This window comes from Rhinolophus sinicus, linkage group LG05 (genome assembly GCF_036562045.2).
Source record: "Rhinolophus sinicus isolate RSC01 linkage group LG05, ASM3656204v1, whole genome shotgun sequence".
Taxonomy (NCBI): Eukaryota; Metazoa; Chordata; class Mammalia; order Chiroptera; family Rhinolophidae; genus Rhinolophus; species Rhinolophus sinicus.
This window is the reverse complement of record NC_133755.1, coordinates 17,920,419-17,932,501: the sequence shown is the minus strand read 5'-3', so window position 1 is coordinate 17,932,501 and position 12,083 is coordinate 17,920,419. Positions and strand designations below refer to the sequence as shown.

The 12,083-nt window shown below is 42.2% G+C and overlaps 1 protein-coding gene across 1 annotated transcript in view; it reads left to right on the top strand.

The window, feature by feature from the left end:
- Positions 1-417: 417 nt before the first annotated feature.
- IFT172 (intraflagellar transport 172) overlaps positions 418-12,083 on the top strand; it is a 33,507-nt gene continuing 21,841 nt past the window's right edge. Inside the window, exons 1-14 of the mRNA XM_019735300.2 lie at positions 418-596; positions 3,700-3,843; positions 4,076-4,188; positions 4,597-4,636; positions 4,953-5,018; positions 5,215-5,294; positions 5,519-5,606; positions 6,472-6,686; positions 7,576-7,699; positions 8,105-8,200; positions 9,105-9,266; positions 9,594-9,647; positions 9,892-9,995; positions 10,172-10,257. Of these exons, the coding sequence (XP_019590859.2) occupies positions 558-596; positions 3,700-3,843; positions 4,076-4,188; positions 4,597-4,636; positions 4,953-5,018; positions 5,215-5,294; positions 5,519-5,606; positions 6,472-6,686; positions 7,576-7,699; positions 8,105-8,200; positions 9,105-9,266; positions 9,594-9,647; positions 9,892-9,995; positions 10,172-10,257 (1,411 nt within the window). The 5' untranslated portion in view covers positions 418-557. The remainder of the gene's footprint in view (positions 597-3,699; positions 3,844-4,075; positions 4,189-4,596; positions 4,637-4,952; positions 5,019-5,214; positions 5,295-5,518; positions 5,607-6,471; positions 6,687-7,575; positions 7,700-8,104; positions 8,201-9,104; positions 9,267-9,593; positions 9,648-9,891; positions 9,996-10,171; positions 10,258-12,083) is intronic.

Genomic DNA, 12,083 nt, shown 5'->3' with positions numbered 1-12,083 from the left:
AATGCTATCCTTTCAAAAGGTGGCTTTGGGATTAAATAAGATAATGCATGTGCAACACTTACACCTGGCAGACACACTGAGTATTCACTGTGAGCTATCATTATTATTAGCCTTGTGATCATATAACCTATTTGGGTTCAATTCCGTCCAAGTAAAAGGCCTAGAATAGCAACTGCCCTGCTTTCCTTCAGGGTTGTGAAGATTAAAAGAACGCATTCTGCCACGCTATGGTACATCAAAGAGCAAGAAAGACTGCGATTACGTAGTCCTGGGGTTTGCAGAAGGCTTGGGCGCGTGGCTTCAGCTTGAGTTTGCATGCAGCGACGGGATTGGCCAAAGAGACGAGTCATCAAGTCCTGTCTGGGTCCCGCCCTAAATATCACTGCGCCTGCGCACTTACTGGTTGCTTCGCCCCGAACCTACGTGGTGACCTTGCGACGTGCGTTGCGCTCTGGTCATGTTTGCGTCAGTGGCGTAGCTGCGGCTGCGTGGTGGGTTGTCCAGGTAACCACGGGAGTTGTCGGTGTCTGGTGGCATCTGAAAGACAGGTGTTCGTCATGCAGCTGAAGCACCTGAGGACCCTGCTGAGCCCTCAGGTGAGGAGTTGCGTGCCTTTTCCCTCCCCCGCCCGCCTTAACTCTCCAAGAAAAGTGAGGGACTGAAGATTAATGTTGAGCGCCTACTGTGTGCAGAAGACTGAAAACTATAGCAATGATTCGGGCTCTGCTCGGGCGATAGTGTACAGTAGGCGAGATGCACCGCTATTGCGTTTCCTTTAAATCAGTTGTGTGCCAGGCCCCGTGCAGGGGCTCGGAGGGAGGCAGGACTAGCTCAGTTACTGCCCCTGCTTTCCAGAGGCTCATTCTAGAGGGAGAGACGCACATGTAAACAACGAGCATAAATCTACACCGAAGTAAATAAGCGCTTTAGGCACAAGTCCCAAAGAGGGAGTGCAGAAGACCGCACTGTTCGTTCTGATGGTGAAGATCTCAGATTTCGAAGAATTTGGGCACTGGGTGAGGAACCCTGAAACATGGTGAAGAAAAGCTGGGTTTGGAGTTAAGAGAACAGAATTCAAGTCCTAGTTCCACCACTACTGTAAATAAATGACTTGATACTGCTGACTTGAGCCCTTATCCCACAATGTCTCTCAGCACTCACCCAACTTCTTCATTTGGAAAATGGGAGTAGTAATAATAGCAACCTTAGGGGGATTGGGGAAGAGTTAAAGGAAGAAGTATAAACAAAAGAACGTTGTAAACTGAAAAGCAGTGTAAAAACTGATAGACAAGAGAGAAGGACATTCAAAATTCAAGGGACAAAATAATACAAAGCTAATAAAAATAATGTGTCATAACTGTCCAATCTGTACCAGGGCAGCATAAGAAAAGAAGTTAGAATTGTGATTTATCGAGTCAGGCATACATGGATTTAAATCTTGGGTCTGCCATTTACAAACTGCATGTAAACTTGAGCAAATTACTTAACCCTTCCATGCCTCAGTTTCCCCATCTGTAAAAGATGTATAATAAAGAACATCTATCTCAGATGGTAAAACGAGATGATTCATATGGAGCTCTTATCAAAGTGCCTGGTCTATGGTACCAAGTGTTTGTTAAAGGTTAACTATTATTGTTCCCTCTCTCATTTAGTCCTCACGACAGTTCTATGAGGTCTATATTGCAGAGAAAAGAGAACTGGTTGATTATGGGAACCAGGAAGGCTTCACAGAGGATGTGGCATTTGGAGAATAGAAGGAAATTAGAAAAAAGAAAGATGCGCTCATTGCTCAGGAAACTGCCCTCTGAATCTAATTTAAAAATTCCTTTACTTTAATGGAGTAGTAATTGAAAATGAAATTCTCCTCCTTCAGTCTTTCAAAATAAGATGATATTATGATGCAGGCAAGGGCTGAATGCCCAGGATTGGACAAAATGATGAAGGAAGATGATCGGCAACGGTTGTTGAGGAGCCTTCAGCCCTTCTAACCTAATTTAATCAAGAACCGGAGGGTGATAATGGTGGTGCTGTGCCTATTTTCTGACTTTGGTTTGAGGAGATAAGTAGGTTAAGAGTGAAAAGTAATGTTTTAAGCCAACGTTCTAGAGTCCAAGTAATTAATCAAACAATTGAAGCAGAAACTAATTTTTTTGTTTTATATTTTCATAAATCTTTTTTAATTTTCAGTTATGGTAGACATTCAATATTATTTCATATTAATTTCATGTGTACAGCATAGTGGTGAGATATATTCAGAGGGTGCCAAAAATATACACATTTTAAGAAAGGAAAACTGTATTAAAATTATAATACTCAATGTATACCGATAACAAAAGATGAATACAAGTCATGTTTGACTTCTGCAATTACAAGAAGTGCTCAAAGTGTTTACCATCAGCATCCAGACACTTCTGATTATGACGAACTACCACTTGAGCAACGTTCACCAAAGTGTCCACTTGTATACATTTTTTTGGCACCCCTGGTATGTAATTGATGAAGTGATTCCCCTGGATTAGTCTAGTACCCACCTGGCACCATACATAGTTATTGCAATATTATTGACTATATTCCCTATGCTGTACTTTACATCCCCAAACTAAATTTTTTATTTCAAGGAGGGAAATCCTTAGTGTAGAACCACAAAGGACCAGGGACAGGTGGTGGAAGGGACAGACATGGCAAGAATAATTCACTGGGAGATGATTGCTTCTAACTTGGACTTTTGTGAAGTGGATAGTTAAGGAAAAAAGAAAAACAACAACAAGGTGACTGTTCATCCTAAGTCTCAACTCTGATTATTTTATTCCCTGTTCCAGAGCTTTCACTGTCTCTTCCTTTCCTACCAAATAAACCCAAACTGCTGAGCCTAGCTTTGAAGACCCTTCTTGAGCTGGCCTCAGTGTTTTTCCTACCTTACCTCCTCGATTCTTCTGTTTACAGCATAGTTTCAGCTAAATTAAATTACTATTTCTTGACCATACTTGCCATTGCTCATGCCATTCCTTCTACCTCAGATAATTTCCCTCACTCAGCTGCATTCATTCTTCAAAGCTTAATGTTCATATAAACATAAAATTATCTCAGGCTTCTCCGAACTTTAAGTTGGTACAAAAGTAATTGCGGTTTAAAAGGTTAAAACTTGCAAAAACGCCATTACTTTTGCACAAACCTAATATTATAATGTTTTGCACATACCTCTCTTAAGGACTTTTCCTGGTTTTGCACCTTCCTATTACACCCTGGGACAGGGTCCATGTTTTGCTCGTTGTCTCCCTCTCAGCCCTTGGCCACATGCCTTTCTCAGTAAGGTACTCAAAAAATATTAATTGAATGACTGGCTAAAGACCAAAACTTACATTAATTGAATTTACTTCAGTAGCAGACGTAGGGTATGAGGGAACAAGGTCATTGCAGGAACACATTGGTATGATTGACTAAGAATGTCACCTCTTAGTGCATTTGCATTATGGGTTTCTAGAAGTGCCTTGTTCTCACCGTCTAGGATTTTATGGCCCTAGAGACCAAGGTGGATCCTAGGCATCTCTTTGTTTTACGGACTTTTTAAGGAAAGTTGACCAGGCACACTAGAAGCAATGGAACTAGAAATGCTTTTGACATTCTAGACCAGCACCTTGGTTTATTTTTTTATTTTTATTTTTTAACCTTGGTTTATTTTTGCCCCCTTTATCTCTGCAGGATGGAGCTGCAAAGGTGACCTGCATGGCATGGTCCCAGAACAATGCCAAATTTGCTGTGTGCACAGTGGACCGAGTGGTGTTGTTGTATGATGAGCATGGAGAGCGGAGAGATAAATTCTCCACCAAACCAGCTGACATGAAGGTGAAGAGGGTACTCATGTGGGCCTTAACTTGGGGCATTCCAGACCTGGGAAACTTCCTAATTCACTTCCTAGCCATACACACAGGAAATGGCCTGCCGCTGCTTTTTCAGTGTAAATCCCTGAAGCCCCCAGTCACAGGTGCACCCTTTCTTCTCATTTCTCTTTCACACATACTCATTTGTTTTCTTTCATGCTTCTCTCTCTCTCTCTCTTTTTTTTTTTAACTCTTAGTATGGCAGGAAGAGCTACATGGTGAAGGGCATGGCGTTTTCTCCTGATTCCACTAAAATTGCCATAGGACAGACTGACAACATCATCTACGTCTACAAGATTGGAGAAGACTGGTGAGGATAGAGGCTGGGAAATGGGTGACCCAGAAACAAAGGGGAAGGCAGGAAGAAGTGCCTCACTGGGGAGGGGGAATAGAGAGCATGAGGAGCCAAACTGGGGCCTGGCAGGCAGAAGCCTCAGAGTCTACAGTGGTTGCTTCCCTAGCTTTGTCCCATGTTCCGCAATCCCATCCCTGGAGGAATCAATTTAAGGTCAACAGAAGGTCCTGTGAGGTCCTAGGGAGCCGCGGGTGGTGTCACATCTTTGTTACTTGTCCAAAGCTTTCAGGGCCTATGGAGCGGTAGGAAACACCACTGAGCCAGGAGAAATATCTGCTCTTTCTTCCTTTCCCCCAGCATGATGTGTGTTGATGTATTTACGGAAGTGGTTTTTAATACGCTGTCTCTCCTTTTATTTGGCAGGGGTGACAAGAAAGTCATCTGTAACAAGTTCATCCAGACGGTACAGTTCAGACTAGTCCCTGGGAAATTAGGCTGAACAAACGTGTGTTAAGATACCTGCTTATAACTTTAACCAGGAGTTACCTTTTATAACATCTGTATCTGACTTTTCCTGCTGCAAGGATGGTGCCACCTGGCTGCTCATCCTCATCCGCTTCCCTCCATAGAGCCCTGCTGTCTCCTGCTCTCCTTCCCTGTCGGCAGCTGGGGTGGTAGCATGTGGCAGGGTGTCCGGGTTGTTCAGGGGCAGGTTGTTATAACTGTGCAGACAGATCTACACGGACAGGGTTATCCTTTCCATTATTTCTTTCTTACAGAGTGCTATCACTTGTCTGCAGTGGCCAGCAGAGTACATCATTGTCTTTGGACTGGCCGAAGGGAAGGTAAAGGAGGAAAGAGAGACACAGGAGAGGTGGTGGGTGGAGATGATGGTTCTGGGGAGAGGAATATGGTTCATCTTCTCCCTTAAGGGACAATGCAGAGGGACCTGTTTTTGGGTTTTTTTCTTTTTCTTTCCTTAGGATCTGGGTGAAATTGAAAGTAGCCTAACCAGACTTGTGTCCATTCTCCCATTTTCAGGTTCGTTTAGCAAACACTAAAACTAATAAGTCATCTACCATCTATGGGACAGATTCTTACGTGGTGTCGCTGACAACGAAGTGAGTAAGGAAGAGTGGGAAATCCTGTGAGCTGAAACATGGTAGGAAAAAGCCATGGGGAGGAACATCTGGACTGGGAGACCATAGTATGACAGATGGGAAGGACTGGTAGCGGGAACCACCGGTAGGGTTGTCTTTGACAGAGAAAGGGGACTCTTGGTGAGACAGAATATTCTAATCTCTTCCTGTGTTTCTCTCCTTTCCTCTTTTTGTGCCTTTTTCAGTTGCTCTGGGAAAGGAATTCTCTCTGGTCATGCAGATGGCACCATCGTTAGGTATTTCTTTGACGATGAAGGGTCTGGAGAGTCACAGGTATGAATAAAGGATGCTCTGGCACAGGGAATAAAGAAATCCCAAGAGCCCTCCTAGAGCAGGCTGAACATTAAGGAATTTAGATTGAGGTGCTGGGGGCGTTGGCTAGAGGAGTGATACCTCAGAGAGAGGGACGGTGGGATTCAGGCACAGAAAGGATCTGTGTTTAGGAGGCCAAAGCTTGATATTTATGGGAAAGTATGAGTCAGGTGGAGGGACCTTGAGACAAAGGGAAATAAAGACTCTGAGGATAATGAAAAATGAGAATTATTCTCATTTTTGTAAAAAAAAAATAATGTATATAAATTCATAGAAGAAAGTTGTTTACTCTTGAGAGGGAAAAGATGGGAGATAAAAGGAATGTTCATGTTTTATTCTATGTAATTCTCTATGGTTTGAACCATTTACATTCAGCATTATGTGTGTAATAATTAAATATACCCCTCCTTAAAAACAAATGTAAGGAGCCATAGCTCCCTGTGGGCCCACACAGTGTTAGTTAATGGGTCAGACATCTCCCTTTGGAGGCCCTCATTGGCTGCATTTAAAGATCTCCGACACACAAGTATTGTGCAGTTTCCTCTTGAGCACAAACAAGATCAGTAAGTGTGTATACAAGTTGGACAATTAAGTTTGTGAACTTTCCACCATGTAAGCATATATGTCATATGCATGTGTGTGCACCTATACCACGGAAAGACAGGATTAGGATGTGTTGGGGTGGAAAAATATTGGGGGAAAGACTTCTGCAGAGTCGGATGGTCAAAGTGAGTCAAAGTGAGTGTGTCGGGTGCTAGGAATAAGAAATTTCCAGGGTGGAGTCCTCAGAGTCAGAGAGATTAAAACCCTCGTACTTCTGTCTCAGGGGAAGTTGGTTAACCACCCATGCCCACCCTATGCCTTGGCTTGGGCAACCAACAGCATCGTGGCTGCAGGCTGTGATCGGAGGATTGTGGCCTATGGAAAGGAAGGTCATGTGCTACAGACTTTTGATTATAGCCGTGACTCTCAGGAGCGGGAGTTCACCACAGCTGCAGCAAGCCCTGGGGGCCAGTCTGTAGTGCTGGGCAGTTATGACAGGTGGGTTCCCCTGCCAATTGCATCTTCTGCCTACTGTTCTGTGTGTACTCTTTTGCCTTCGCCCAGTTATTCTCAGCCAGAGTGGGAGACTGAATCAGAATCAAGTGGATGTTGAGATTTTCAGGTTTTAATTCATGCACTGTCCTCTTCCTGCTCCTACCATCCATTGGCATGCTGGCCTTCCAAAATGCGCATGCTCTTGTGTCTATGCGTCTCCCTGGGATTCCACAGCAGAATTTATCTCCACTTTCTTTGTGTTCCTAATGCCCCTTTTCAGACCACTGGGTTAGTGTTTGTCACACTGTACTATACTTTGGTGTTTATATTTATCTGGATAAATTGAAGAGCCCTTGAGAAAGGAGCCTATTATTTACCTTTTTGTCTCCAGTGCCCAGGTTAGCATCTAGTACATAATATACGCTCATTTGGTGAATGAATGAATGAACGAACGAATGAGGGAACAGTAGATGAACAGCTAGGGTCTGGATCCCATCACTTCCTTGGAGTGCTTTTAACTCCAACTTTGTCAGGCCTGTCTTTCTATCCCCTTCAATCTCATTTGTGTCTCTTCCTGCTCCTTTTTTCTCTTAATCCTACCTGTTCCGTATTTCTCTATTGCTAACAGCTCATTTTCCTCACCAGCCACAATCTCCTTTTGTTTTTTCCACTCCCATCACTCTTACTCCATTTTACTTGTGACCTGATTTTCCCAACTAACTTCCTTTGAACCTTTTTGTCCTCTCCTACTACCTAGACTCTGTAAGTTGTCAGTTCTCTTTTATTTCCTTCCTTCTCTGATTTAACAAGACTAATTTTCTTCAGTTACCAGCCCACTTTTGCTTTTTCTCTCATCCTTCATCTCTTCTAAAAGCCACATCCTTTATTTCAGACTTCGGGTGCTCAACTGGAGCCCTCGAAGAAGTGTCTGGGAAGAGGCGAAGCCCAAGGAGATTGCCAACTTATACACCGTCACTGCCCTGGCCTGGAAGCGGGATGGCTCCCGACTCTGTGCAGTATGTCACTAGTTAACCCCTTTTGGCATTGGTGACTTTCTCCAGACTAGGAAACCTCCTGCCTCATCCCAAAACACGCTCTCCTGACACTAGAGACTCTCCTCTTCCCTTTTCATCCCAGCCTAAAAATCTGACGTTACAGGCAGGAAATAGAAATTCATACTTTCTTGGAGGCTGAAAGGGACAAAGAGTTGTATTGGCTGATTTCTCCCTTGCATCCCATCACTGTGTGATGCCCTTAAGTCCTGTGATTGCCACCTCTTTTCCTGCTGGTACTTCCAAAAACTACCAGCCCTTTTATTGCCACCTTGTCTGTAGAGTCTAGAAGCTAAGTTTTGAGGGTGCCTTTAGATACCTTCTGTATACCATGTGTGTTCCCCTCTGTGCTGTCACTTTCCCTTTTAGGGCACACTCTGTGGTGGAGTGGAACAGTTTGACTGCTGCCTCCGAAGGAGCGTTTACAAGAACAAGTTTGAGTTGACATACGTGGGACCCAGCCAGGTGAGCAGCTAAAAGTCTGCTGACCAAGATCTTGCCGTGGCTCATTCATCCTTGGAATACCTCCCTGCCTTCTGGCCACAGCCACAATGTCAAATTTAACCTTTGGCAGAGCTGTTCTGGGGAACAGAATGTGTCAGGGCAACTCTCTGGCAACTTTCCTGCTGTAGTTCTTCCAGCTTATTATAAGAAGAGGTTTAAAAACCAGACTTAAGAGGTGTTTATTGCCACTTACATCTTCCTGGTTTAAAACTTCACTGCCTGCATGATGTCAACTAGGGAAGGTGATAAGTAAGATTACAAGGGTGAATTCTGTTGTTTTAGAGCCTCTGAACTCACTGTGTATGATGTTGTGAACGTATTTGTTAGCTCCAGAGCCCACTTTTCTCTCTTGTCTATCTCTACATTCCTTTCTTTCCATTTATTATTCATTGATTCCTGCATTCTTTCCTTTTCTCCGGAAACATTTATCCATTCTCTGTGTGTCAACAGCACTGTTGGGCATTGAGAATTCAAAGATAATACATTGTCCCGTAATTGAGAAGATCGTTCCAGCAAAGGAGACAAACATATCAAAAAATAAGATAGTACACTGTGGTAAAAGTTACCATAAAGCTTTGTATAAATAACTATGGGAACATAGGGAGAGTGATAGGCTTTACCCAGTGGAACTTGCAGAATCGTATGTATTATAAGCATCAAAAAAGATAACATAGGAAAGCAGTTCATAAATAACAAAGCACTATTAAGTGTGAGGTGTCCTTATTACCAGCAGTATCCTAGGCCAGGTGAGGAAACAAGGTATTAGCTTTGTTTAGCATTGTGGAGGTGGATGAAGGGCACAGCACATTCATGCCTCTTCTGAGTTGGGGGAAGCCCAGGTAGCTCAGACGTGTTCCCTACCAAGGTGATTGTAAAGAACCTGTCATCAGGGACCCGAGTGATACTCAAGTCACACTATGGCTATGAGGTGGAAGAAGTGAAAATCCTGGGAAAAGAGCGTTATCTGGTGGCCCACACGTCAGACACGCTGCTGCTGGGGGACCTGAACACGAATCGCCTTAGTGAGGTAGGAACCATCTTGAGTTGCTACTTTGGGGGAGCCAGGGTTCCTGGGGGGAGTTCTCCACGGGAGCTCTAACATTCTGGTGTTGGGGACCTGGATTCAGGGAATGTGACCCAGGAGGTTTAGAATCCTGGAATCACCACTGTTGGCCTTTTTTTACCCCATCTCGCAGAAACATAGGGACTAGGGCAAAATCTGACATAGCACTTCTTTTGTGCAGTGTCAAAAGCCTCCCCAAAATCGATCTCTCTGCCTCCCCGCCTGTCATTCTTTCAGCATTGTCTTGGATAGTTATTCACATTGTTTGTTATGTCTTCTTCCCCTTTACAGGTAGCTTGGCAGGGATCTGGTGGCAATGAGAAGTATTTCTTTGAAAATGAAAATGTGAGTAGAGCTTGATCCACCATCACCATCTCATTAAGCCTCCTTCCAGCTCCCTTGTCAGAGGATGGCAAGTGTCAACGGGTTGAGGAGACATCAGATAAAGGAGGGGTGGGGGTGAAATAGGCAGAGGAACAGAGTAGACAGAAAAGTGGAGTCACTCTGAACTGACAGTATATGTCCCTCTACTGCTTTCCTCTTTGTTCGCGCAAGCTTTCCGCCATATAACAATTCCATTCATCCCCAGGTATGCATGATCTTCAATGCTGGGGAGCTAACCCTGGTGGAATATGGGAGCAATGATACCCTGGGTTCTGTACGTACTGAATTCATGAACCCCCACCTCATCAGGTAACCCCACAAGGTTCTCTCAGTTGTGAAATGCAAAAGAATTCCTTTTTGACTTCTACCTCCTGTGTGTCCTCGGGTTAATCTGAACACTTTATCCCATGTGGTACTTCAGAGCCCTTGATAAACGTCCTAACTGCCTAAACCCATCTTGCCTTATCTCACCCTTTGTGTTTCAGTGTCCGTATTAATGAGAGGCGTCAGCGAGGAATGGAAGAGAATAAGAAATTGGCTTATCTTGTTGATATTAAGACTATTGCTGTAGGTAAGACTCTCTCATAATTGAAATAACAAAGTAGATGTTTATAGTACACTTCCATATCACAGGATTGTGTGCAGTAGAGGACCCAGGAATCTGAGAGGCACCAGGTAAATGAGTGACCCCACTCTGCAGCGGGTATGTGAAATGTTCACATATGGGCGTGTGTATATCTAGATGTCTGGATATAGATACATTGGTATGTATACAGCCGCCCATATAATTATTTATGTTCTCTAGGTATATATCTTAGGGCCAAAAATTTGTGAGTTGTAGAGAAGAACAATTAGCAAATTTATGAATTTTCCTGTTTAGATTTCACAGGATCATAGACTCTTGAAGGGACCTTATTTTCTATATATTTTGTCATTAGTAACTAGTGATGACAAACTTGATTTTCATTTCACAGATGTTTGCATTTATAAATCTTATTTTATCTATTAATTGTTAATCTTTTAATCACAAAATGTTTCAAGCATAGAAAAGAAGTATAGAGAATAGCATAGCATTCTCTAAGAAGTATAGAGAATAACATACTATATAATATAGTTATAAAGAAGAGAGTTCTGGAGTCAAACCTCCCCACTTCTGTACTTAGTACCTGTGTGATCTTTGATAAGTTACTTAACTTCTGTATCTCAGTTTCCTCATCCACAAAATGGGAACAAAAATAGTACCTACCTCATCTGAAACGTACTTAGACTAGTGCCCAGTGCATAAAAAGAGCTTAATAAAAGTTGGCTGTTATTAGTAGTAATATTATTATTTGTATACTCATACCCACTTCTGTCAGATCCTAACATTTCATTGTATTTATCTTGGATCTTTTTGATGGACAGTTAAGTTGCTGGTTTTTCACTGTTGCAGTGTTTCAGTTCACTAAGGTTTTTACCTAGAGAGGAATTGCTGAATCATAGAAGAGATACATCTTCAATTTCACTAAATATTTCCAAATTGCTCTCCAAAGGGGTTGTACCACTTTACACTCCTACCAGCAGTTAGAATTCCAATTGTTCCACTTCCTTTCCAATGCTTGGCTCAGTCTGATTTATGTGAAATAATACCTCATTGTATTAGTTTTGTTGTTGTTGTTCATTTGTTTACTGGCTGTTTAGACTTCTTTTCCTGTGGATTGCCAGTTCATATCCCTTGCATATTTTTAAAATCAGGTTGTCTTTTTTTCATTGACTTGAAGGAGTTCTGTGTGTGCATGTTTATAGCCTTTGATCATTATTTGCATTGCAGATATTTTATCTCAGCCTGTGACTTATCTTTTCTCTCCTTTTCAGCATCTTTTAGTGTTGAAATATTTTAAATTTTAAATGTTCATTTTATTACTTTTTAAATAGTTTGTGACTTTTGAGGTCTTATCTAAGAAATCCTTCCCTCCTCCCTTGTATACTTTAACTTTTTTTGTTGTGTTTTTCCTTTTGGTTCTTCTTTCTCTTTTAACATTTACAATTTTGCTTTTCACTGAACTTTATTTTTGTGCATAATATAGGTAGGGATCTAATTTTGTTTTTTCCCATATGTTTAATCTTTTATTGAAAGTCCATTCTTCACCCACTAATTTGTAATGTCTTCTGTCATAAATCAAGTTTCCATATACAAATATCTTAAGACATTTTTACATTTCGTGAATTTTATGTTTTATATCAGATTGCTGAGCTCCGAGTTGTATCTATAATGGAAATAATAATATTATTATTACTTAGTCCAATGGACTAAGTTCCAGTGGCAATAATGAGCTATGAGACTTTGGACAAGTCACCTCCCTCTGTAGGTCTCATCTTCAGTGTATGTAAAACGATAGAGTTCTTCTGGGTCACTGA